Below are 21,197 nucleotides of genomic sequence, written 5' to 3'. Positions count from 1 at the left end.
AGGGACCACTGTGGCCCCATCCGATGATACCCCCCGGACAGGGCCAAACAGGAAGGATATAACCCACCACACTTGTGCCAAAGCAACAGCCCCCACACCACTAGAGGGAATCTTCAACCACCAACTTACCATCCTGAGACAAGGCCGAGTATAGCCCACAAAAGATCTCCGCCACAGCCAAACGCAGGGGGGCGCCAACCCAGACAGGAGATCACCGTCAGTCGCTCAACCCACTCAAGTGACGCACCCCTCTAGGGACGGCATGAAGAGCACAGTAAGGCCAGTGACTCAGCCCCTGTAATAGTGTTAGGGCAGAGAAATCCCAGTGGAGAGAGGGGAACCGGCCAGGCAGAGACAGCAGGGCGTTCGTTGCTTCCAGAGCTTTCCGTTCACCTTCACACTCTGGGCCAGTACACTCAATCATATGACCTACTGAAGAGATGAGTCGTCTGTAAAGACTTAAAGTTGAGACCGAGATCTGCGTCTCTCACATGGGTAGGCAGACATTCTCCATAAAAATGGAGATCTATAGGAGAAAGCCCTGCCTCCAGCTGTTGCTTAGAAATTCTAGGGACAATTAGGAGGCCTGCCGTCTTGTGACCGTACGTGTAGGTAGTACGGCAGGACCAACTCGGAAATATAGGTAGGAGCAAGCCCGTGTAACGCTTTGTAGGTTAACAGTAAACTTGAAATCAGCCCTGCCTTAACAGGAAGCCAGTGTAGGAAGCTAGCACTGGAGTAATATGATCTTTTTGATTCTAGCAGCCGTATTTAGCACTAATTTATTTAGTGCTTTATCCGGGTACCGGAAAGTAGAGCATTGCAGTAGTCTAACCTAGAAGTAAAAAGCATGGATTAATCTTTCTGCATCATTTTTGGACAGAACATTTCAGATTTTTGCAATGTTACGTAGATGGAAAAAAGCTGTCCTTGAAACAGTCTTGATATGTTCGTCAAAAGAGAGATCAGGGTCCAGAGTACGCCGAGGTCCTTCACAGTTTTTTTTGAGACGACTTTACAACCATCAAGATTAATTGTCAGATTCAACAGAATCTCTTTGTTTCTTGGGACCTAGAACAAGCATCTCTTGAAAAATTAGAATATTATCTGCTATGACTACAAGGTCCGATAYGAATTCAGGGAACTCAGTGAYGAACGRTGTATATGGCCCAGGAGGCCTGTAAACAGTAGCTATAAAAAGTGATTGAGTAGGCTGCATAGATTTCATGACTAGAAGCTCAAAAGACGAAAACGTRWWWWWWWWWWTTGTAAATTGAAATTTGCTATCGTAAATGTTAGCAACACCTCCGCCTTTGCGGGATGCACGGGGGATATGGTCACTAGTGTAACCAGGAGGTGAGGCCTCATTTAACACAGTAAATTCATCAGGCTTAAGCCATGTTTCAGTCAGGCCAATCACATCAAGATTATGATCAGTGATTAGTTCATTGACTATAACTGCCTTTGAAGTGAGGGATCTAACATTAAGTAGCCCTATTTTGAGATGTGAGGTATCACGATCTCTTTCAATAATGGCAGGAATGGAGGAGGTCTTTATCCTAGTGAGATTGCTAAGGCGAACACCYCCATGTTTASTTTTMCCCAACCTAGGTTGAGGCACAGACACAGTCTCAATGGGGATAGCTGAGCTGACTACACTGACTATGCTAGTGGCAGACTCCACTAAGCTGGCAGGCTGGCTAACAGCCTGCTGCCTGGCCTGCACCCTATTTCATTGTGGAGCTAGAGGAGTTAGAGCCCTGTCTATGTTGGTAGATAAGATGAGAGCACCCCTCCAGCTAGGATGGAGTCCGTCACTCCTCAGCAGGCCAGGCTTGGTCCTGTTTGTGGGTGAGTCCCAGAAAGAGGGCCAATTATCTACAAATTCTATCTTTTGGGAGGGGCAGAAAACAGTTTTCAACCAGCGACTGAGTTGTGAGACTCTGCTGTAGAGCTCATCACTCCCCCTAACTGGGAGGGGGCCAGAGACAATTACTCGATGCCGACACATCTTTCTAGCTGATTTACACACTGAAGCTATGTTGCGCTTGGTGACCTCTGACTGTTTCATCCTAACATCGTTGGTGCCGACGTGGATAACAATATCTCTATACTAATATCTCTATCTCTACAATATCTCTATACTAATATCTCTATCTCTATAAATCAAAATATATTTTATATTTGAGATTCTTCAAAGTAGCCACCCTTTGCCTTGATGACAGCTTTGCACACTCTTGGCATTCTCTCAACCAGCTTCATGAGGTAGTCACCTGGAATGCATTTCAATTAACAGGTATGCTTTGTTAAACGTTAATTTGTGGAATATCTTTCCTTAATGCGTTTGAGACAATCAGTTGTGTTGTGACAAGGTAGGGGTGGTATACAGAAGATTGCCCTATTTGGTAAAAGACCAATTCCATATTTTGGCAAGAACAGCTGAAATAAGCAAAGAGAAATGACAGTCCATCAAAAATATGAAAAAACACTTTTTGTTGTTGTTGAAGTAACCCAAACAGTTTTAAACAAATCATAATATATTTGAGATTCTTCAAAGTAGCCAACCCTTGTCTTGATGACAGCTTTACACACTCTTGGCATTCTCTCAACCAGCTTCATAAGGAATGCTTTTCCAACCGTCTTTAAGGAGTTCCCACATATGCTGAGCACTTGTTGGCTATTTTCCCTTCACCCTGCGGTCCAACTCATCCTAAACCATCTCAACTGGGTTGAGGTCGAGTGATTGTGGAGGCCAGGTCATCTGATGCAGCACTCCATCACTCTCCGTGGTCAAATAGCCCTTTCACTGCCTGGAGGTGTGTTTTGGGTCATTGTCCTGTTGAAAAACAAATTATAGTCCCACTAAGCGCAAACCAGATGGGATGGTGTATCACTGCAGAATGCTGTGGTAGACATGCTGGTTACGTGTGCCTTGAATTCGAAATGAATCAGTGTCACCAGCAAAGCACCATCACACCTCCTCCTTTATGCTTCACGGTGGGAACCACACATGTGGAGATCATCTGTTCACCTATTCTGCATCTCAAAGACAGCGGTTGGAACCAGAAATCTTAAACTTGGACTCATCAGACCAAAGGGCATATTTCCACCGGTCTAATGTCCATTGCTCGTGTTTCTTGGCCCAAGCAATTCTCTTCTTATTATTGGTGTCCTTTAGTAGTGGTTTCTTTGCGGCAATTCAAATATGAAGGCCTGATAGTCACTTTAACTATACCTACATGTACATATTACCTCAATTAGCCCGACTAACTGGTGCCCCCGCACATTGACTCTGTACCGGTACCACCTGTATATAACCTCGCTACTGTTATTTTCACTGTCATTTTACTGTTTTTTAAAAATGTTTTCGTTAATTATCTTTTGTTTACCTAATACCAATTTTTTTCCTTACAAGCCCTAACCAACAGCGCAATTTGTAAGTGAGCATTTCACTGTAAGGTCTACACCTGTACCGGAGCATGTGACATTTATTTGGGCTGCAATTTCTGAGGCTGGTAACTCGAATGAACTTATCCTCTGCAGCAGAGGTAACTCTGGGTTTTCCTTTCCTGTGGTGGTCCTCATGAGAGCCAGTTTCATCATAGTGCTTGATGGTTTTTGCGACTGCAATTTAAGACATTTTCAAAGTTCTTGAAATGTTCCGTATTGACTGACCTTCATGTCTTAAAGTAATGATAGACTGTCGTTTCTCTTTGCTTATTTGAGCTGTTCGTGCCATAATATGGACTTGGTCTTTCACCAAATATGGCTATCTTCTGTATACCATCCCTACCTTGTCACAACACAACTGATTGGCTCAAACACAATAAGATGGAAATTCCACAAATGAACTTTTAATGAGGCACACTTGATCATTGAAATGTACTCCAGGTGACTATCTTATGAAGCTGGTTGATAGAATCCAAGAGTGTGCAAAGCCGTCAAGGCAAAGGGTGGCTACTTTGAAGAATCTCAAATATAAAATATATTTTGATTTGTTTAACACTAGTTTGGTTACTACATGATTCCATATGTGTTATTTCATAGTTTTGAAATCTTCACTATTATTCTATAATGTAGAAAATAGTAAAGACAAAGAAAAAGCTTTTAATGAGTAGGTGTGTCAACTTTTGACACGTACTGTATTTCCTATAGTAGGTCACTCCTATTAGATTTACCAGCTGATAAACTATTCAATACAGAGAGTACTATAATTCTAACAGGTTGTACGTCCTCCACCCACTAGAGAGAAACAATTATCGCTTACAGTTCAACTGCGTATACTGACAGTTCATCTGTTAGCCTTCTACATATCTGCACATCAAATTCACGCCTGCTCCTGTGCGCCCACTATCTGGGTCCTTGGATCGATCTGTGAAAAGCGGTAAAAAACCATAACTTCTACCAATGTAACTGTCAACCTTTCCCTATATCACTGACTTCTAACCAGTTTTTACTTTTCTCTACCAAGGTTAGACCAACAACAGGATCTGACAGTAACCATGGAGGAACATCCCCTATCACCACAGAAGGGCCAACCTCCAACTCCCTCAAACCACTTTCATCAGCAAGCTTTCCAACTGTCCAACCAAAACCACTGCCTTGTCTACTAGCACACATCCAAKCCGTCGTTCATTTGGTTGTCATTAAGAAGTGGGACGGAAGATACGTTTGATTGGTTAGTCTGCCAGACTCTTGGCAAATATATTTACAACTATCCCCTTGTTCCATCTGTGCACTTGGTCTTCTCTAAAGTCGTGTCAGTTTAAATGTTGCAAGCGACCTACCTATAACATTATTACTGTTCAATGCTGTCAATGMTCTATATTTGTATGCTCATTAGAATAAAACAAAAATAGAAGAAAATATAATATGAAAAAATATCAGACATGCACATAAAAAAGAGGCAGTGGTTTTACTTTTTGCTGTGCTGGTTTTTCAGATAGAATATGCATAAATTGCCAGCTACTTCCGGATGCGTGATAGCACGTGATCATTATAAATTTACATCCATCGTTTCGCAGTTTTCTTGATGCGCCAGCGCGTTGTGGAAATCGTAGAGGTAGGTGTCAAGCACCGTTCAAATGTATTTTGTGCACAATGTTTTGCAGATGGTAAACATCCAACTCACGTTAATATCAGATAAAACCCCATACATTTACGCGTGCACCTATGTTTTAACATCCGACTAACAGCTAGCCAGCCTCAAATGAACTAGTCGCCATTTTGAGTTTTGTTCAATGAATCCACAGTTTTGTCCGGTTGTTATTTATTGTTAAATGCACGTTTATTGTTAAGTTACTAATAATGCACTTGGACTGACATGGTCCCACGTGGTAATTCTGTTTTAAACGAACTCGTTTGTAAATCAGCTTACTTGCCAGGTAACTTGAACTAGTATAATTGATGTCCTGGCTGGAGGGAATTCGCAGAGATACGTTTGGTTTGGAAATGTTAACTAGCCATTCATTCCACTTTCGACGCCATTTTGTCCTGCATGTTAAAGCTTAACAAAGATACAATAGCATTGTACATTAGAAAGTTAATCGTAATTAAGTAGTTAACGATAGCTACACAACACATAAACTTTCTAGACACCACGTAGACCCGAATCAAATATTAAGCTAACGTTAGCTAGTTAACGGCATGTTTCGAAACCGAGGTCAGGAGGGAGGACTAATTGTTTTCCCCAACATGCTTTAGTCCAAGCACGCTCATTTGTTTCACAAACAGTCGATCTGGTGGCTTTAAACTAATTTCTCCTGTTAGGTTAAACCGACGCAAAAATGGCAGAGGCTGACCGACCAGGGAAGCTTTTCATCGGAGGCCTGGACACTGAAACTGACGAAAAGGCCCTTGAAAAGTATTTCAGCAAATATGGCAGAATAGTAGAAGGTACATATTTTTTATTTTGGTTATGAAGAATACACCTAAATGGATTGCTGTTACATTGCAATAGTTATGTCCCAATAAAGACATTACTCTTGCTATAGTATGAGGACAGTTGGATTCTAGAGCACATAACTTATGCATATTGGAACTGCTTGGATCTCAAGTATGAGCATTTAAGTGAATAACATGTTTTTGATAAGCAATGAGCTGGGGAAAAATACACCCAATACCTCAATTCTGAGCATCAGTTCAGATTAATATTTTGTAACCTAGTCTTCTTGTGTCTGCATTAAATATCAATTTTTTTCCCTTTCATCAGTTCTGTTGATGAAAGATCGGGAAACAAACAAATCAAGAGGTTTTGCTTTTGTGACCTTTGAGAGTCCTGCAGATGCAAAGGATGCTGCACGTGAAATGAATGGGAAGGTAAAGTTGTGCATTTTTAAAATCTACTTAAATGACCCTAGCGTCTGTAGCTTGTGTACATTCCTAATGTTCGCTTCAATCTCTTTTTAAAAGTCGCTTGATGGTAAGCCAATCAAGGTTGAACAAGCTACGAAACCTACTTTTGGACGCGGCCCACCACCGATGCATCCACGCAGCCGTGGTCCCCCTAGAGGCCTTCGKGGATCTAGAGGAGCACCAAGCGGTATGAGGGGTCCCCCATCCAGAGGTAACTTTGCGGAAGTACTCACAGGAGTTGTTGCATTGGGCATTTATGAATAGTATTATTTAAAAACCACTTACATTGGGATACGTATGTAGGCTTTGAAATTACTTTTTCACATACATTGTTTCGTGAGTGCTGAGTTTGCCATTAATATTTGCATTTCTTGTCTGCCGAAAGACTACTATGATAACGTAGGAATTGTAGAACCCTTTTTCAAAGGGATTTCATCCAGAGGCCCCCCACCACTGAAGAGAGGACCTCCGATTCGTAACGGAGGCCCCCCACCCAAGAGACATGCTTCCTCTCCTATGGGTAGAAGTAAGTGTGAATACCTCTCTTGAACTTATTCCTGTAAGGACTGACTAACCACGTAGTGCCACAGACTTCTGTTCTCCTGATAATTACTGCAGGATCTTGTTTTCTTTAGCTCCCATGTCCAGGGACAGGGACCCCTATGGCCCACCCCCTCCCCGCAGAGAGTCGATGTCCAGAAGGGATGATTACCCATCACCAAGGGATGACTATTACAGCACAAAGGACAGGTGGGTTTGCCCATTCAACAAATATCTTGCTACTCTGTTTGTGGTTGGTTACATGTTCTTAATGTTACTTTTAACATTTGTCACATTGCTTGTTTACACAAGTGGCATGTTTTCCCATTTTGACAGCTATTCTAGCCGGGACTATACGAGTTCCAGGGATACAAGGGACTACGCACCACCACCAAGGGATTATCCCCAATCCAGTTCTCGTGATGACTATGGGTCAATGTCCAGGGGCTACAGGTATGTTTGGCTTGTGACTCTAAAGATTGGTTGAGAGTTCTGTTGACATAAGTAACGTTACACCATTCCTTTCACTAGTGAGCGTGATGGTTATGGTGGAGGCCGGGAACCCAAAAGCTATATGGAGCGCCCTAGTGCAGCTGCCTATCGAGAGCCCTACGGTGGTTACGGTAAGATTGACCACTTAAGTATAATGGACAAAAGTTGCTCTAGTCTCCCACAACCTGCTCAATGTCCCCCTGGGAGCTGGAGACCTTACATGCACCACAAGAGGCGAGGGAAACATCCAAAAAGCCTCTTAACCATTCAATGTTCATTCTACAGTGTCACAAAATACTCCCTCAAGGAGTCATGCTCAAATCTGTTTTTGTAGGGTGAAACGACCCTCACAAAACCATCAAGACCTCACTGAAAAACTGTGACCAATGTGAGATTCTAACAACTGGAATTCTAAAAGGAAAAAGCAGCTCCTCAACAAAACCATGGCATGCTCAAAGGGCTTTCATTGCCTAATTTATGATCCCCAAAGCTTGGATAAATAATCGCTGAAAGCACCTAAATGTTAAGTTTTGATCAGATCCCTAGCATATTGGAGATTTAAACATATAGTTGCAATTGATAGTCTTTAAGAAATACTCACAGAAAACATTGGCTCATAATTCAGCAAAGTGTGTGAAGTGAAACTTGCCAATTACCTGACCCATTGACCCTGCAGGTAACTCACGCAGCGCCCCACCCTCAAGAGCCCCCCAACCATCCTACAATGGCAGTGGCGGAAGCAGTCGCTATGACGACTATGGCAGCAGTTCCCGGGATGGCTATGGCGGTCGTGAAAGTTACCCCAGCAGTCGAAGTGACCCATACCCCCCTAGCCGTGGTGAGCGAATGGGCAGGCAGGAGCGGGGGCCAGCGCCCCCAATCGAGAGAGGCTACCCTCCTCGTGACGCGTACAGTGGCTCAAGTCGTGGAGCACCCCGTGGTGGCCGCGGAGGCACCAGAGTCGATAGAGGAATTGCCCGGAGCAGATACTGAGATGGACTTGGACATGACATCAAAGCGACCGCTACGTAATGCGTGTTCATTCACTACTTATATAAGTGGGTGGAAAGTTGGAGAGGGCAAAAAAACTAGGATGTGAAATTCCATGGACAAGCATAGGTTTTGAGATGTTTATCTTCAGGCTGTCAATTTATTTTTGTTTTAAGTGTTAAAATTACTTTTATTTCCCCAGCCCATGTGATATCATTGCCAAGTGATGCGTGTTTAGTTTTTGTACATTTAGTGCTGTTAAGTCCTGCTATGCCCTTGGATATGGCTTTCGTATACTAATAAAGTTTTTAACCAAAGTTCTTTACCAACACTAATGGATGTTCTGAAAGTGACAAACTATTACATAAATGTACACCGATTGCCCAGCGCACATCAACAAGTAGAGATCATTTGAGATGCAGAACTTTCAACTGTGACGCTTGTAGATGACACTTAGCAGTCCTGTACTTTGCATTGTCCAACCGGTTGTCGGAGGACAACGCATGTCAATCYGTGTAGTTTTCCCTCTGGAAATGGAGTCATCGCCATAAAGCCAAACAATGCTGGCTTGCAACGACCTTACCAAAGACCAACAACCAAACGCCAGAGTCTTTTCAACCCGACTGATAGTGTCAACAGCTGGTAAGCAAAGCAAAACTTTTTGTTTCTCGTCTGTTAACTGAATTTCTCATTACCGTGAATTGCAGTCAGCTCAAAAGGTATAGTGTGCAAGAGACTGGATGCCCCAGGGAATGAAACGAATCAATGTAGTTCAATTGAAGTAGCTTTTTTTTGTTGTCTTRTGTCTACTAAATTTTAATTGCAGCAATTTTAAGAAATTGTATTTTGCTTGATAAACAATGAATTAGCCACTAAACCTACGTTACGGGTCAACATCTTACTTGTCAACAATGCGCAGAATCACAAAAGGAGATCACCTTTGCTGGGCACTTGTTTTTCTCAACTCATCCCAAAAAATGTTTGGCAATTTTTTTTTTTACTGAGGGGCAATGTTCATAATAAGGAATCTTTTTTTGTGTACAGTGGATTTCATTTTATTTTTCTGTGCCATAGTCAAAGATCAAGCTTGTCTCAAGCATGCCAATTCTCAAATGGAGACCACTCGGAAGAGCAGCCATGTCCTAACAACCAAGCTGGAAAGTGAATGGGAGCGAGAATCAAATCGGACCATTGCGTTATTTGAAGGGGATACTGGAGGATTGGGTTATCAATTTTATGTAATCCAAAAGAAATGGCGGGATTTTAATTTATATTTTCTTGTTTCAGGATGAGCAATCTTCTGGAACTATTGCTGATTAAAGCCGTCCTGTTGGATCCAAGTGGATGTTGGACCACTGCACAGAGAACCGAACGTGTATGACCACCACCAATTCAGTAATCAATAGTTTAATCACTCTTAATAGCTACATGTAACATTTTCAGACTTAATAGACTGTATTTGCTTCACTGTTCCAGGTACCTGTGCTGATCATGTGATGGAACCAAGAGTGGTGGGCATGTCCATGGACAGAACTCTGGCTGAGAAATTAGCCTTGAAATCTTGATGTCTATTTTTGCCAATAAAACATGTTTTACTTGGAATTGTTTGGTGTAGTTTAGATTTGTTTGTCATTTGTAGACAGTCCTGAACAGCGATGGTTAGCCACTAAGTGGTTGATTTTATATGGTGCCCAAAAGCTAAATAACTTGATTCCTGGAGTTTTGGGAGTCCATGAAGATGTTTGACTAGAACGTAATGCAGATTTCATTCTTTTTGCTGAGGCACTATTGTGGTCGCCACTTTCTACAGCATTCTGTTGAATATGGGATGTGTCCCTTCAGATAACATGATTTCTCTGTTTCCTGGTGTTATTTCAGTGGAATTGGAGGCAGAAAACATTCAACCATAGCTCAGAATTCACCTACAGTGTCTCAGGTGTGGAAGGGCGAAAACTTATTGCATAGGATGGAAACCACCTTCATCAATATGTATTGCTACAGTGCTTGTTATTAACCAGTAGGGGAACCCAGTACTAACGGCGTTTTTACAAGCAGAAGTGTGACACGGATGTGGGTAACATTTTGATACGGAGTTGTATAATTTGGCGCCTTCGGTGGGGATGCATAATAAGGAGGGTTAATTGGAACCATGAACCCAGAGGAGCAGACAGTAACGTGGCTGATATCATTAGGGGTGCTTAATTCACCCAAGAAGAACATAGCTGACCCAGAAGAATTTCTGAAAACATCTCTGAAAGATGGGGTCGTCTTGTGCAAACTCATGGAGCGGCTCGTGCCCAGCACTCTTCCAAAGGTAAGCAGAACATTGTTACTGCACTGTTATCCGTGCAACATTCTAACGGTGATAACGGAGAAAATTAATATTTACTAAGTCAACAACTTGAACCGTGAGAAGAAAAAAAACACTGGCTATGCCAGTGGAGGGATTGTTTGAATCGCAAGGGAGGGGTTGTTTGAATAAATTACCAATCCCCGTTGGCGTAATGTAACTTCAATAGTCCAATTAAACCAGCGTGGAATACATTAATATGCAACGTTACGATGAGAAATGTATCAATAATGTAAAAGAGTGCTGAACTCCTATGGGTTTGCATGCATTGCTGACTTCCTGTCAAGTGAAAAGTGTTTCCGCATTCTGAAAATGACAAAACATGTTCCAAAACGCATATAATTATGTAACCAAAGATGCTTATATATTCAGGTTAATGCACATTATACTCTGCAAAACCTGTGCATTTTAGCAGGTATATATTTTTTTTACACTTCGGGTACCAGACAGGAATAATATTTTGTACAGATCAGCTGAATCACAGATGTAGAACAAGGAACATAGCCTACTTGGTTAATTTAACAGGCTACATTAGGCGGAAGCCATTTTTTAAATGTAATTGTAGACTATCCAATTCAAAACTGATGATTGTCACTGACTAGGGGGGGGGGAAATTGCACTGCATTTTCGATTATGCTGAGCCGAGGGGGCACCGGTCTATGGCCCGTGACGTGAACAGGGAAAAACGGTGGAGGAGGAACGCCTATCTCAAATCGAACTGCAATTAAATCAAATCAATCTGCGCCGCTCGGTCATACTGTCAATAAGGCAGCGTGGTGAATGGTCCAGAAACATAACATAACAGCAATCACTTTTAGATGCGAAAAGAATCCTACTCATTACACCACGTGCTTAATTAGGTCACTTTTGTTTAGTGCCGACTTCGCCGTGGGATTTGAACGGTGCACATGGCTCAAGCCCGGGACGCAGCCCGGTTCCAAAACAAATGCAATAAATTTTCACATAGTGAAAGAACACACCTGCCCGGGCCAGATTGATAATGTACTTTTATAATCTCCCGGCACAGACAGAAGAGGACTGGCCACCCCTCAGAGCCTGGTTCCTCTCAAATCAAATTTTATTGGTCACGTACACGTGTTTCGCAGATGTTATTGCGGGGTGTAGTGAAATGCTTGTGTTTCTAGACCCAACAGTGCTGTAATGTCTAACAAGTAATATGTACCAATTTCACCACAATACACACAAATCTAATGGAATGGAATTAAGAATATATACATATTTGGACGAGCAATGTCAGTGTTGCATAGACTAAGACAATAGAATAGAATACAGTATATACATATGAGATGAGTAATGCAAAATATGTAAACATTAAAGTGACTCGTGTTCCATTATTGAAGTGGCCAGTGATTTCAAGTCTATGTATATAGTGCAGCAGCCTCTAATGTGCTAATGGTGGCTATTTAACAGTCTGATGGCCTTGAGATAGAAGCTGTTTTTCAGTGTTTTGGTCCCAGCTTTGATGCACCTGTACTGTCCTTGATGATTTTTTTGGCCTTCCTGTGACATCGGGTGCTGTATGTGTCCTGGAGGGCAGGTAGTTTGCCCCCGGCTATGCGTTGGGCAGACCGCACCACCCTCTAGAGAGCTCTGCGGTTGTGGGCGGTGCAGTTGTCGTACCAGGCGGTGATACAACCCGACAGGATGCTGTCAATTGTGCATCTGTAAAAGTTTGAGGGTTTTAGGTGCCAAGCCAAATTTCTTCAGCCTCCTGAGGTTGAAGAGGCACTGTTGCTGTGTGGGTGGACCATTTCAGTTTGTCAGTGGTGTGTACGCCGAGGAACTTGAAGCTTTCCACTTCTCCACTGTGGTCCTGTCGATATGGATAGGGGGGTGCTCCCTCTGCTGTTTTCTGAAGTCCACAATCAGCTCCTTTGTTTTGTTGACATTGGGTGAGAGGTTATTTTCCTGGCACCACACTCACAGGGCCCTCACCTCCTCCCTGTAGGCTGTCTCGTCATTGTTGGTAATCAGACCCGTTGTGTTGTCTGCAAACTTGATGATTGAGTTGGAGGTGTGCATGGCCACGCAGTCATGGGTGAACAGGGAGTACAGGAGTGGGCTGAAAACACACCCTTGTGTGGTCCCAGTGTTGAGGATCAGTGAAGTGGATGTGTTGTTTCCTACCTTCACCACCTGGGGGCYGCCTGTCAGGAAGTCCAGGACCCAGTTGCACAGGGTGGAGTTCAGACTCAGGGCTTCTATGTTTCTTCCTAGGTTCATGCCTTTCAAGGGAGTTTTTTCTAGCCACCGTGCTCCTACATCTGCATTGCTTGCTGATTGGGGTTTTAGGCTGGGTTTCTGTATAGCACTTTGTTGATGTAAAAAAAGGGCTTTATACATACATTTGATTTGATTGATGGTTTCCACTATTTACCACAGCCACAAAGTCAAAATTGTCTATATTGTTTAAAAAAACATAAATATGTTTTTTGGTATTTATTTAATGTCAGGGTTAGGCACAAGGTTATCTGTGTGGTTAAGGTTAGGTTTAAAATCACATTTTAAGAAAATCAATTGTAGAAATCGGCGGGGTTTATGACTGTGTCTGTGGCAACTAGGGACGGCTCAAATTGATCGAATCCCCTCGTTTGAGGAATAATCGAGGGCAATAGGCGAAGCGACAGGTATAGTGGGCGCAAAATCTGTCTTCTCCAGCAGGTGTTTTTTTCCTTCGCTCATCAAGTGAGGAGTTTTTTGTATGGAGGTCAATGAGTGTCGAAGTTGGTCAATACAAAAAATGAATGGCTTATTTGATACGTGCGGCTTATTTGATCGAATAGAAGTTTCGAAGAAAAGGTTGTTACGAGTGTATATCCCGGCAACTGAGAAAAAAACACTTTATATTGGATTGTGCCTGTTGTTCACGCGCGTATCTGCCCTCTCATTGGCTAGAATGGTCCCACTTGAACTTGCACCTTCCCACTGCCTTCCATTTTTTAAGAAACGTATTTTCATCGTTAGAGCGACCACCTCAGTATTTGCTCAATATAATGGCTAATCTGTGGATATTTATGAAATGCAGCGAGAGGTCATCGTCACTTCCTCCTCAAAGGCTTGCTTCCTGGTGCAACCACCCCCTTGAGCGAGTGGTGGGTATATTTGCTGCATTCAAGACAACTGGGAACTCGGAGGGGGGAATAGTTCAATCGTGACGTCAGAGATATTTAGGTCGAAAAGTCAGAACTCTAGGAAGATGCCTGAATTTCCGTCTTAGAATTCCGACTTTTGTAAATGTTTAACTGTTATTTTTCTATTGTTTATTTCCCGTTTGTTTATTATCTATTTCACTTGCTTTGGCAATGTAAACATATGTTTCCCATGCCAATGAAGCCCCTGACATTGAAATTGAAGTTGACCGTTCTAAACAATTTTATCCCCATCAGAGCTCGTTTTTTTCGAGTTCTCAGTTGTATAACGCACGGAAGTTCGATTTAAAGATTTCCGAGTTCCCAGCTGTCTTGAAACCGACACGATATTCCTGAAAGAGAGACGTAGGAAGAGTCCACCGTTACTTTGTTAAACTGTAAAATATCAATATTCGAAAGGATACAGTGGATTGTGACTTTGTTTATTTTCCCCACCTTGAGTTGTCATTTGCGTCAACGCCTATAATAGTAAACCAAAAAAAATAAACCGTTTATCTCCAAAATAGGCTATGTTTTTATATATTTATTTTATGTCTGTTTTAGTACTGTCAGGAACCGAGGAACGAAGCTGACTGCATCGCCAATATCAAGGAGTTTTTGAGAGGATGCACATCCTTGAAAGTAGAGGTAAGTCATTTCAAACAGCTTGGTTGGTGGTTGTTTCATCTCTTCTATATTGACATGTTTTGTTTTGTGATAATGTGTTGTTGGACATTTTGATTTGAGTTCCTTGCTGAATTCTTGTTTCTAGCTTTAGTCAACATTTTCATACAAACAATAATACATTGCCTTAAGGGTTTGCTTGTTTAAGGACTGGTCTCCACGATTTACATATCTGTCAGCTGAGCAATTCGAAGCGGTGATTATTGCCACAATTATGCAGTATTATTTTCTAGAGTCAACTCAGGTTTCAGTCAACAAAAGCTTAACTTTCCTACAATTGTTTAGCTGTTACTTCAGCATAGATTTGTTTTCCTCTGCATGCAGTATTTTTGTGACATGTCTCTTGATTGCCATGTGGAGTGGGTTGCCCTCTTAAGCAAGCATGCTGTCAGTCACTCCCACAGAACACACAGACAGATGGGTTTGTTGATGGGTCTCAACTAAGACTGCTCGTCTTAAATAATGCCGCGTCCAAGTGCTAGTCGGAACTAGTAAACTCGAAAATTTACGACTGGTTGAACGTGGCACATGTTAACTACAAACCGTTAGCAAGATGGACATTTCTGAGTTTCCTAGTTCTGACTAGCACTTAAACACGGCATAAGGCTCCACTGTCTATTACTGCTTGAGCAGTGTGCATTGAGCAGTATGCATCATATTGCTTGGTTAAACAGCAATAGAAAATCTAGCAGCACTCCCTACCTTTCTACAAGTGAAAATGATCCCCCTCTTCAGCCATGTGACATTGATATTTACAGTGCATTCGGAAAGTATTCAGACCCCTTGACTTATCCACATTTTGTTACGTTATAGCCTCTAAAATAGATTTGATTTAAAAATCAATCTACACACAATACCCCATAATGACAAAGCAAATACAGATTTTTAATTTTCTCAATCTAATTTATAACATTTTTTAAAAACATAAATACCTTATTTACAGTTGAAGTCAGAAGGTTACATACACCTTAGCCAAATAAATTTAAACTCAGTTTCACAATTCCTGACTTTTAATCCTAGTAAAAATGCCCTGTCTTAGGTCAGTTAGGATCACCATTTTATTTTAAGAATGTGAAATGTCAGAATAATAGTTGAGAAAATTATTTATTTCATCACATTGCCAGTGGGTCAGAAGCTTACATATGCTCAATTAGTATTTGGTAGCATTGCCTTTAAATTGTTTCACTTGGGTCAAATGTTTCGGGTAGCCTTCCACAAGCTTCGCACAATGTTGGGTGAATTTTGGACTATTCTTCCTGACAGACCTGGTGTAACTGAGTCAGGTTTGTAGGCCTCCTTGCTCGCACATGCTTTTTCAGTTCTGCCCACACATTTTCTATAGGATTGAGGTCAGGGCTTTGTGATGACCACTCCAATATCTTGACTTTGTTTTCCTTAAGACATTTTGCCATAACTTTGGAAGTATGCTTMGGGTCATTGTCCATTTGGAAGACCCATTTGCGACCAAGCTTTAACTTCCTGACTGATGTCTTGAGATGTTGCTTCAGTATATCCACATKATTTTCCTCCCTCATGATGCCATCTATTTTGTGAAGTGCACCAGTCCCTCCTGCAGCAAAGCACCCCCACAACATGACGCTGACACCCCCGTGCTTCACGGTTGGGATGGTGTTTTTATTCGGCTTGCAAGCCTCCCCCTTTTTCCTCCAAACATAACGATGGTCATTATGACCAAACAATTATATTTTTGTTTCATCAGACCAGAGGACATTTCTCCAAAAAAGTACGATCTTTGTCCTCATGTGCAGTTGCAAACCATAGTCTGGCTTTTTTTATGGCGGTTTTGGAGCAGTGGCTTCCTCCTTGCTGAGCGGCCTTTCAGGTTATGTCGATATAGGACTCGTTTTACTGTGGATATAGATACTTTTGTACCTGTTTCCTCCAGCATCTTTGCTGCTGTTCTGGGATTAATTTGCACTTTTCGCACCAAATACATTCATCTCTAGGAGACAGAACGTGTCTCTTTCCTGAGCGGTATGATGGCTGCGTGGTCCCATGGTGTTTATACTTGCGTATTATTGTTTGTACAGATGAATGTGGTACCTTCTGGCGTTTGGAAATTGCTCCCAAGGATGAACCAGATTTGTGGAGGTCTACCATTTTTTTTCTGAGGTCTTGGCTGATTTCTTTTGATTTCCCCATGATGTCAAGCAAAGAGGCACTGCGTTTGAAGGTAGGCCTTGAAATACATCCACAGGCACACCTCCAATTGACTCAAATGATGTCAATTAGCCTATCAGAAGCTTCTAAAGCCATGACATCATTTTCTGGAATTTTCCAAGCTGTTTAAAGGCACAGTCAACTTAGTGTATGTAAACTTCTGACCCATTGGAATTGTGATACAGTGAATTATATGTGAAATAATCTGTTTGTAAACAATTGTTGGAAAAATTACTTGTGTCATGCACAAAGTAGATGTCCTAACCGACATGCCAAAACTATAGTTTGTAAACAAGAAATGTGTGGAGTGGTTGAAAAACGAATTATAATGACTCCAACCTAAGTGTATGTAAACGTCCGACTTCAACTGTATTTCCAGCACTATGAGTGATGATGCACATAATAAGAGGGTGTTGGAAGTCCTTTCCCTCCCTATGCATTACATGACTGCCACTGGACACTCAGTCATGCCTTTTCCTCCCCAACCCTTATAAACAGTCGTTTCTGGTCTTGAATCACATTAGTTGGTTAGAAAAAAAAGAAAGTAATTTAATCAGCCAGGCTCGCTACTGCAAGTCAAGTGGTTCGGGGGGAGAAACGCAGGCTGGTCTGTTGTGGTTTGGGAGGTCCCTTCTGCTTTCTTGCAGCGATCGCACTTCTCCATAATTAGAGGCTTTGGGGCAGTTCAGGAGCTCACGACCGTAAGGATTTGGAAAGCCCCTGTACAATGTGTCTTCTTGACTTTTTCCGGACCGTTGCAGTTCATACTCTGGCCAGTCACCCTCTCACTCCATTTTTCTTAACCACAGCCATGGGGCTGTCATGTGACTGGACAAAGACCACATTCACACAACTTTCACTTCTGTTCCGAGATGCAGAAAAGGGAAGCAGCTGCGACGGCTTGAGTGACGGCTAACTTGACGAGTTATGGTCGACTACAGTATAGTTGAATTTATAGATCCTGAGCCTACAGTATTATTATTTTTATAGACATATACAGTTGTAACGCCTGTGAGTCACATACTACCCTGGCCCTGCTCAATGCTTTTTGACAGCAACAAACAAGTTTGATTCCTGTGTCATATGTTAGCTTCAGATTGTTAAACTTTTGTCACTGTTTTAATGTTTGTATCCGTGCTTCGTTTCTCTAGATGCTTGTTCATTTTTGACAACAACAGATTGCTACATGTCAATATCACACGCTACCTCAGTCTGTCGTCTTGACATGGTTACCAGATAGGCCACACTTCAGCTTTGAAAAGACTATGCATGAGTCAGTCAGTCGCGTTGGCTCTGAAGGGCTAGATAGTGAACAGATGCCTCGTGGACTGCTACCCTCTATATTTAAGATGTTTCATTTCAAGTGTGAAACCATAGCCGCTAGAGGAAAGTGGATAACCGGCTGTCTGTGAGGCACGGGAGACAGACAGACAGAGCGAGCGAGTGCTCGGCGCGCATCGAAGGACAAATTAGTTTTTTATTTAACCTTTCTTTAACTAGGCAAGTCAGTTAAGAAGAAATTCTTATTTACAATGACTGCCTACCCCGGTCAAACCCTAACCCGGACGACGCTGTGCCAATTGTGCGCCGCCCTATGGGACTCCCAATCACAGCTGGTTGTGATACAGCCTGGAATCGAACCAGGGTCTGTAGTGACGCCTTTTGCACTGAGATGCAGTGCCTTAGACAGCTGCGCCACTCAGGAACCCCCCAAATGAGGAGCGAACCGTCTGTTTCGTTACCAAAACCACTAGGCCTTGAAAAATATGGGTCACATTCAACACGTCTGTTTTTCTCTCCGTCTTCTTGTGTGTAAGTCACATCCCATTATGTGTTGATGCTGGGCTGCGGTCAGGATTCTCTCTGTCTGATAATCAGCCAAGCAGTATCTCCTACATCTTTGTTGCTAATGATTTTATACCTACTTCTTGTCCCCTGCTGATTTTAGTCAGTCATATAAGCAGCCAGGTATTTTGTTTTTGAATTGAACGTGTCTTCTTTGTGTCGGTCTCCTCTCCTGCCAGGGATTTGAACCGGAGTGCCTGTACTCTGGCGAGAACTTTAACAAAGTGCTGACCACTCTGCTGGGAGTCAACTTCGCCACCCAAGGTAAGTCGAATGACTGTTGGGCCTTATTCAGGAGGATGCAGAGCTACAAAACAGTCGGATAGAAATGCACTGGGTTAAACAGACATTTCTACTCCACACATTATTTCTATTTTTAAGGTGGTAAACATTGTACCCCACTGAATAAGACCATACATAATGAGCTTAAAGTTTAGGCCCAAATAAAATGTACTCACCTGCCTTCATTATCATGCAATATTGTAATCATTGATGTGTATGCTACGTTTGCATGACTGTCTGCCCTCACACGCTGTAAGCTCTAGTAGAAAACTGAATCATTTTACAYCTACGCATTAGTGTGTGAAGTGTGTAGTGCTGAGACTCACAATGACCACACTCAACGTTGTGGTTTAAAATACACTCTGTCTTGTGTGTGTAAAATGAATATGCATGTGTCATTTTTCGCTGGATTGGTCCCAGTAGGCCTGGTGAATCTTAAAAGGTGCCCTGTTCACAGACAGCTGGCATGGCTGTGTGTCTGTTTCTAAGGGTCTCCAGCAGAGTACCATATTTACTCTGACTACCATGGCTCTCATGTCCTACTGCTAATTCTAAAAGCCATCACTTGACTGTATCTAATAGTGTCGTTATGTGTTTGAAGTTGTCTTAGCGCCAATCCTCATCAGAGAGCATCGATGCTAAAGGCCGGAGCATGACGATTGGACCAGAATCTCTCGCTCTCTCAGCTTGAAATGGAATAGTCTTCAAAATGTCTGTCTAGTGCTATTGATTTGGGCTGGGTTAGTCATACGCTCTTTAATGGGTTCGAGAAGAGGCATCTCTCCCTGTGTTTCTGCTTATCATGATCCTCTGACAGGCCTCAGTACTGTGTCTCTCTCCCTGTGTTTCTGCTGATCCTCTGACAGGCCTCAGTACTGTGTCTCTTCTCCCTGTGTTCTGTTATCATGATCCTCTACAGGCCTCAAACTGTGTCTCTCTCCCTGTGTTTGCTGCTGATCCTCTGACAGGCCTCAGTACTGTGTCTCTCTCCCTGTGGTTTCTGTTGATCTCTGACAGGCCTCAGTACTGTGTCTCTCTCCCTGTGTTTCTGCTTATCATGATCCTCTGACAGGCCTCAGTACTGTGTCTCTCTCTCTGTGTTTTCTGCTTATCGATCCTCTGACAGGCCTCATACTGTGTCTCTCTCCCTGTGTTTCTGCTGATCCTCTGACAGGCCTCAGTACTGTGGCTCTCTCCCTGTGTTTCTGCTGATCCTCTGACAGGCCTCAGTACGTGTCTCTCTCCCTGTGTTTTCTGCTGATCCTCTGACAGCCTCAGTACTGTGTCTCTCTCCCTGTGTTTTCTGCTGATCCTCTGACAGGCCTCAGTACTGTGTCTCTTCTCCCTGTGTTTCTGCTTATCATGATCCTCTGACAGGCCTCAGTACTGTGTCTCTCTCTCTGTGTTTCTGCTTGATCATGATCCTCTGACGGGCCTCAGTACTGTGTCTCTCTCCCTGTGTTCTGCTGATCTCTGACAGCCTCAGTACTGTGTCTCTCTCCCTGTGTTTCTGCTGATCCTCTGACGGGCCTCAGTACTGTGTCTCTCTCCCTGTGTTTCTGCTTATCATGATCCTCTGACGGGCCTCAGTACTGTGTCTCTCTCTCTGTGTTTCTGCTGATCCTCTGACGGGCCTCAGTACTGTGTCTCTCTCCCTGTGTTTCTGTGTGGTTGTGTGCACATTCTGACAGTGCAGCTGCGAGAAGTATTGGTGGCCAGGCCACGAGGAGGGAGCTGCCGACTACAGTACAGGGCTTGTCTGGGCATCTCACTGCATGTGTAAAGGGATGTGGAATACTCACCCCCTCACAGCTAAGAGAAACGCAAGCATTCCTTCTATACTGGCCTGCCGTCTGCAGTTGTAAAGGGATGGGGAATGAGGGTGATGTCCAGGTTGGCACTGACTCTTGGCGGTGCCCTAGAAATAGTTGGCTGAACCAGTATGGATATATGTATGGAGTGCCCTCCAATTGTTAAAGGAGAACTCTGAACCACCAAAGCACACCAGTCATTTTATATCTGGACAGGGCTTTCCTATAGCCTACATGACCAGATCTACCTTGGAAAATGTCTTTTTTTTATATCTCTATTCTCGGGTCTAAAAGGTTGAATAAAAACATGATCCTGGTGCTTTTTCCTCCAGTCATTTCCAGACTGTCGCAATACCTCTGCCAATCTCTCTTTATCAATTCTTATTATAATGGTCTGTGTGACTAATAGGATATATAGCTAATCCTGCCTTCCAGATGGTTGGTTCTCTATCAAAACATGTATAAATAGCTTGGTGATGATCTGCTCCTATATTGAAAGGAGATCAAATGAAGGTTCWA

General features: G+C 42.8%; 2 protein-coding genes across 8 annotated transcripts in view; both read left to right on the top strand.

Annotated features, from left to right (window-relative positions):
- The first annotated feature begins 4,655 nt into the window (after positions 1-4,655).
- Positions 4,656-9,754, top strand: LOC111967433 (RNA-binding motif protein, X chromosome). 5 transcript variants are annotated; one of them, XM_070444743.1, is made up of 9 exons: positions 4,656-4,678; positions 5,770-5,895; positions 6,212-6,318; positions 6,412-6,565; positions 6,740-6,880; positions 6,990-7,104; positions 7,231-7,347; positions 7,426-7,517; positions 8,063-8,693. In XM_070444743.1, the coding sequence occupies exons 2-9, from the start codon at positions 5,787-5,789 to the stop codon at positions 8,377-8,379; spliced, it is 1,152 nt and encodes a 383-aa protein (XP_070300844.1). In that variant the 5' UTR covers positions 4,656-4,678; positions 5,770-5,786; the 3' UTR covers positions 8,380-8,693. The 5 variants fall into 5 exon arrangements, with proteins under 5 accessions (XP_070300844.1, XP_070300845.1, XP_023848219.1 ...); XM_070444744.1 differs by lacking the exons at positions 4,656-4,678; positions 8,063-8,693 and adding exons at positions 4,943-5,062; positions 9,664-9,754; XM_023992451.2 differs by lacking the exon at positions 4,656-4,678 and adding an exon at positions 4,943-5,062 and having other exon boundaries at positions 6,767-6,880.
- Positions 9,755-10,383: 629 nt separating this feature from the next.
- The window catches only part of LOC111967431 (rho guanine nucleotide exchange factor 6), a 29,401-nt gene continuing 18,587 nt past the window's right edge, over positions 10,384-21,197 (top strand). For 2 of the 3 annotated variants that reach the window (XM_023992445.2, XM_023992444.1), the window contains exons 1-3: positions 10,384-10,690; positions 14,440-14,523; positions 18,765-18,849. In XM_023992445.2, the coding sequence (XP_023848213.1) occupies positions 10,526-10,690; positions 14,440-14,523; positions 18,765-18,849 (334 nt within the window). In that variant the 5' untranslated portion in view covers positions 10,384-10,525. Of the gene's footprint in view, positions 10,691-13,427; positions 13,840-14,439; positions 14,524-18,764; positions 18,850-21,197 lie in introns of those variants that run through there. The other variant, XM_023992446.2, reaches the window with a different exon arrangement.

The sequence above is a fragment of the Salvelinus sp. IW2-2015 genome, linkage group LG8 (genome assembly GCF_002910315.2).
Source record: "Salvelinus sp. IW2-2015 linkage group LG8, ASM291031v2, whole genome shotgun sequence".
Classification (NCBI taxonomy): domain Eukaryota; kingdom Metazoa; phylum Chordata; class Actinopteri; order Salmoniformes; family Salmonidae; genus Salvelinus; species Salvelinus sp. IW2-2015.
Note: the sequence above shows the minus strand (reverse complement) of the source record. Positions and strands in the feature narration are given on the sequence as shown.